A 5,787-nucleotide genomic window follows, 5' to 3' on the forward strand; every position below is an offset into this window, starting at 1 on the left:
ACCGAGGACAATGCCCTCCTTGACCATAAAGTGACACTTCTCCCAATTCAGCACCAAGTTAGTTTCTTCACAACGTGTTAATACCATATCCAAGTTATCCAAGCATTCTTCAAAAGAATCCCCCACGATAGAGAAATCATCCATGAAAACCTCGAGAAAGTCCTCCGCCATATCGGTGAAGATGGACATCATACACCGTTGAAAAGTTACTGGTGCATTGCGTAACCCGAATGGCATCCGCGAGAATGCGAAAGTGCCATATGGACAAGTGAAGGTGGTCTTCTCTTGGTCTTCAAGTGCAATAAGAATCTAGTTATATCCAGAATATCCATCCAAGAAGCAATAATAAGCACGTCCGGCTAACCTATCCAACATTTGTTCAAGAAATGGAAGCGAAAAATGGTCTTCCCGGGTAACTTTGTTGAGCTTTCTACAATCCATGCACACTCTCCACCCGGTGACAGTTCTTGTAGGGATCAATTCATTTTTGTCATTTGTTATCACAGTCATGCCCCCTTTCTTTGGGGCACATTGCACCGGTGAGGTCCACAAACTATCGGAAATGGGGTAAACCACCCTGACATCCAACCACTTGATGATCTCTTTCCTTACTACCTCTTGCATAGACTCATTCAATCGTCTTTGATGTTCCACAGAGGGTTTGGCATACTCCTCCAAAATGATTTTGTGCATGCAAAAGGCGGGGCTTATAGCCCGAATATTCGCCAATGTTCAACCTATTTCTTTCTTCCTCCTTTGAAGCACCGCAAGGGTGGCATCTACCTGCACGTTAGTTAAGCATGAGGAAAGAATAACAGGTAAAGTGGAATAAGGGCCTAGAAACTCATACATGAGGTGTGAAGGCAAAGGCTTTAACTCCAAGGTGGGAAGCTCCTAATTGAGGGCTTTGTTGGTGGAGTCTTCCGGTTTTTGAGATCCAAGGAAAGTTTTTGGGGCTTATAAGTATATGATCACATTCCTTTCAAAGCATTGACACATTCTACAAAGCCTTCCTTCTCATCCTCATCATGATTCAACAACACAATTTCCAAGGTATCTTCCACATTCATCACATCACTTGTCTCATCAACAATTATTTCGGTCAACCAGATCCACGAATGAACACACTTCGTTGCTATTTGGCTGCCTCATTGATTTACAAACATGGAATACCACTTTTTCATCGCCCACCCGGAAGGTGAGCTCTCCAGCTTCCACTTCAACTAAGGCCTTCGCTGTAGCAAGGAAAGGTCTCCCCATAATGATTGGCACCTCGTAGTCAACCTGACAGTCAAGTATCAAAAAATCTACGGGAAGGATGAACTTGTCGACCCTAACTAACACATCATCAATTATCCCAAATGGCCTTTTCATTGTTCGATTCGCCATTTGCAACCTCATGGATGTGGGTCTCGGTTTCCCAATCCCCAATGTTTTGAACACATAATAGGGCATCAAGTTAATGCTTTCCCCCAAATCACATAAAGCTTTGGCGAAATTGGCACTCCCAATAGTGCACGGGATTGTAAAAGCACCGGGGTCTTCCAACTTTGGATCCATGGAGTGCACCATAGCACTCACTTGATGTGTCATTTTGATCATTTCACAGTTCATTGATCTCTTCTTTATTACCAAATCCTTCATGAACTTGGCTTATCCCGGTATTTCTTCTAAGGCTTCAACCAACAGCACATTTATGGACAAACTTTTCATCATATCAATGAATTTCTAGAATTGATTCTCATTATTTTGCTTTGCAAGTCTTTGAGGGTATGGAGGAGGAGGCCTTGGCATTGGTAACTTTGGAGCTATCGGTTCTGGCATGTCAGTCATGTACTCCCTAGACGGGTTCACTTCTTCTTGCGTTTCCTCCACATTTTCATCAATATCAATCCTCGCTTCTTCATTTGCTTGAACATCATTACTTGGCTCATCATCATCTTGCACCAACACATCATTAACCATATGTATTCTTTGGTTTGAGGTACTAGTAACTCCACCTCTCCCACTTCTTGTTGTCACGGCCATTGCATGCCCCGTATTCCCATCTTTCAGGTTCACCACCATATCACTAGGTAGTGCCCCCTTTGGGCGAGTATTTAAATCTTGAGAAATTTGGCCAAATTGAACCTCCAAGTTGCGGATAGAAGTGTCGTGGGAGGCTAATTGGGCATCAGAGTCGGCGTTTTTCTACATCATTTGCTTAAACATGTTTTCAATCCATCCCATTTCACTATTGGAAGAACTAAGACCTTGTGACGGATATGGAGGTTGTTTGGTTGTTGATACATCGAGGGCCTCTGAAAGTCCGACCCCCCGATTTCCTTGATTGCTATTATTCCAACCCCCTTGATTATTGTTGTTCCCCCAATTGCTTTGATTGTTCCCACCCAATTACCTTGATTATTTCCTCCCCAATTTCCTTGATTACCTTGATTACCCCAATTGCTTTGATTATTGTTGTTGCCACCACTCCAATTTCCTTGGTGGCCTTGGTCATTCTAGTTTCCTTGTGATCTCCATTGTTGTTGATTTGGAGCATTGCTTCTTTGACCTTGATAATTGTTGACATATTGAACCTCTTCATCTTGCTCATCATATGATTCATCTTGATTATACCCACTATTACTTTGCTCAAATTGTTCCGGATGGTTTTGTACTTGTTGACCTCGTTGTCGTCTCTTTTTTTCCATCATGTTCACCCCTTCCATAGCATTCACCCATTTCGAACCTTGAACATGTTGAAGCTGAGCCTTGGCCAATTGGTTCATGGTGGTTGTCAAATCTGCAATAGCTTGCCTATGATCATGTAGCTCCTTGTGTAGGTGAGTAACATTTGGGTCACCCTAAGGAACATTGTCTCTACTTTGCCATGCCAAAGAGGTGTCCACCATCTCATCCAAGATTTCACAAGCTTGAAAATAAGGTGTGTTCATGAAGTTACCCCCAACGAGTTGATTTACCACACACTGATTTGTTGTGTTGATCCCCCTGTAGAAGGTCTGTTGGATCATGGCCTCGGTCATATCATTATTCGAGCATTCTTTGACCATGGTGCGATATCTTTCCCAAATCCCGTGCTATGGCTCATTGGGCTCTTGTTTGAAAGCTAAAATTTCATCCCTTAGTGCAGCCATGTGCCCCAGAGAGAAGAATTTGGCAATGAACTTCTCGGCCAACTCATCCCAAGTGTGGATGGAATGATTGGGCAATCTCTCTAACCAGTCCAAAGCCTTTCCCCGTAGAGAAAAGGGAAACAACCTTAACCGCAGTGCATCCTCGGTGACATTTGTTTGCTTGATCCCCCAACAAGTATCGACGAAACCCTTGAGATGCTTGTAGGCATTTTGGTATGGAGCTCCGATGAAGAAACCCCGCTGCTCAAGCAGTGTAAGCATCACGTTGGTAATTTGGAAGTTGCCCGCCCTAATCTGGGGCGGGACTTTTGCACTTGTATAGCCCTTATTCGGTAACACCCAGTGCGCTGCTCTTGGTGGAGGTGGGGGAGGGTTTGGGACATTATCTTGAGGTGGTCGGCCTCGCCTGTTTACTTGAGGCTCGGGATGAACCTCATCCACTTGATCATCATCTACCTCCTCCCCCAATGGTAAATTTTCGAGGGGCTCGTTGTTAAGGGCCATTTTGTACCTAAAAGCAATTCACAAACAAAATTAGTGACTCAGAAGGAAAGAAAGACAAAACACACAAATACCTAGACATATAGATAAATCCGTTTAACTCCCCGGCAACGGCGCTAAAAGTTGATCGGGTCCAAGCCTACACTACTATTGAGTAACGAGGGTGGTCGATGTAGTTTTAACCCAACTAGGTCGGGATCGAATCCACAGGGAGTTAATGTTTGGAATTAAGTTTATATCTAAGCTAGATGCGGGATTTGAATCTAATTACACTTCCACAAGTTTGGGTTTGATTTCTACTTCTAACTTTACTCTAAAGATTGCAATAATTGAAACAAAGGACAATATTTCTGTTGTTGTTTTTCAAATGTTTAAAGAGACTAGGGTAGTGACTTCTACCTAGGTGGACATCTAACGGGTAGCAAAATCTAGGTCAAGCTAGATTAGTTGGGATTGTAATATATCTATCACACCCGAGTACTCACTCTATACCTCTCGGTAGTTTGAGTGATTTTGCCCAATTTGGCTTTTTTCAAGTCCAAATGGGTATTCATGCAAATCAAGTGATATTAGCTCAAGTTAGGTATTACTATCTCTAGGTTTAACCCTTTAATTGGGGCTATCAATTTCTTGAGTTCACCCCAATTCTTTGTTAGTCTAGTTTTCCTAGACTTAGTCCCTCCTTCTCAAGTAGAGACTAAGTCATAAAGGCATGAATCAATGTTTCTCAACTAGGCTAAATATCACTAACCCATTCACATTCAAGCCCTAAAATCAAATACCCCTTAAATACCCAAACTAGGGTTGGGTCACAACCCTAGCTATGGGTTTAGCTACTCATGAAAATAATAGAAATTAAGGATGAAATGAAGATAAAATCCATAACATTAATTTATGGAATGAAAATCTAATGTTAAGAAGTGAATCTAGTGCAAAATTTTCGAAAACAGAAAAGTCAGCCGTCTCAGGTGCTCATACAAAACATAATATAACCTAAAAATGACAAAAAAGTTCTATTTATACTAAGCTGAAAATATCTGACAAAAATGCACTTGCGGAGGTTGTTCGGTCGTGTAATTCTGAGTGCGGCCGCACTCTTGCTTTCATGGACGCATAATTCTGATGCAGTCCGCGTTCTTCTCTTTTAGATCTGGGTTGAGCTAAACTTTCGCGGAACGCATAATTCTAAGTGCAGTCGCGCTCCAGATCATGCGGCCGCATAAAAGTGATGCAGTCCGCACTTGCTTGAGTTTAGCTTGAAATTAACTCTCTGATTCTTCATCTTGCGGACCGCATAATTTCGATCACGGCCGCACAATTCTGGTGCGGTCCGCACTTCTCTCTTTTGCTCAAGTTGTCAGCTCTCTGAATCTCAGTCATCGCGGTCCGCGTAATTTCAATTGCGGCCGCACAAGGACTTTCGCGGCCGCATATTTTTGGTGCGGTCCGCGCTCATCATTTAGCCCAAAATCACACTCTCTCAATATCCCTCTTGCGGACCGCATAATTATGATCGCGTCCGCATCATGGCTTTCGCGGCCGTATAATATTTGTGCGGTCCGCACTTCAGACCTCTTGCCCAGCCTTGGTTTTTGTTCAACCTTTGACTCCTTTGTGAGTTGATTTTGATTCCTTTGGTTCATTTTGAACAATTCCTGCAAGCAATTATATCTCATTAGTTTTCGGGAATACCTTCAAGCATTTTTGGCCTAAAACACAACTAAAAGAGAGAAAATAATAGGTTAAAATCCCTACTTATCACTATGCGCCAAGGTGGTCATCAAATGAACCTGTCAGATCCTACACATATTGTGCAGAAGTGCACATGAGTACGTAAATCAATATGTACCCAGTAAGTATCAAGTCTAACCTCGAAGAAGTAGTGACGAGAGGTCGACATCGACACTTACTAAAGGACCAATAAAGCAATATAATAAAAACGTGAGCAGATATGATGCATACGGAAATAATGGGGTAAATCTATAAGTTACATAATTTTCCAAATATTTCTTTTAAAGTATGAATTCTAAGTCTCGTATTCTACATTAACATCTCGTAAATGTCAAGTACCAATATCAAATGAATAAGAAATACAGTATAAAGAGTCGGGTATCAGTGGAAAGATTTATCTCGTGAATATTCGGTCTAC

The 5,787-nt window shown here is 42.1% G+C and overlaps 1 protein-coding gene across 1 annotated transcript; it reads right to left on the bottom strand.

Moving 5' to 3' along the window:
• Window positions 1-732: 732 nt before the first annotated feature.
• On the bottom strand, window positions 733-1,593 carry LOC138903411 (uncharacterized). The gene is made up of 2 exons (XM_070191385.1): window positions 1,174-1,593; window positions 733-783 (listed from the first exon to the last, which is right to left on the bottom strand). Exons 1-2 carry the CDS (start codon window positions 1,591-1,593, stop codon window positions 733-735), a joined length of 471 nt encoding a protein of 156 aa, XP_070047486.1.
• Between the last annotated feature and the right edge of the window lie 4,194 nt (window positions 1,594-5,787).

Source organism: Nicotiana tomentosiformis, chromosome 12, assembly GCF_000390325.3.
Source record: "Nicotiana tomentosiformis chromosome 12, ASM39032v3, whole genome shotgun sequence".
Lineage (NCBI taxonomy): Eukaryota > Viridiplantae > Streptophyta > Magnoliopsida > Solanales > Solanaceae > Nicotiana > Nicotiana tomentosiformis.

Coding starts and splice junctions, on each gene's coding strand:
- LOC138903411 (XM_070191385.1), bottom strand. CDS start 1,593: ATGACACATCAAGTGAGTGCTATGGTGCACTCCATGGATCCAAAGTTG. Junction 784..1,173: donor GGGTGGGCGATGAAAAAGTG/GTATTCCATGTT, acceptor ACTAACGTGCAG/GTAGATGCCACCCTTGCGGT.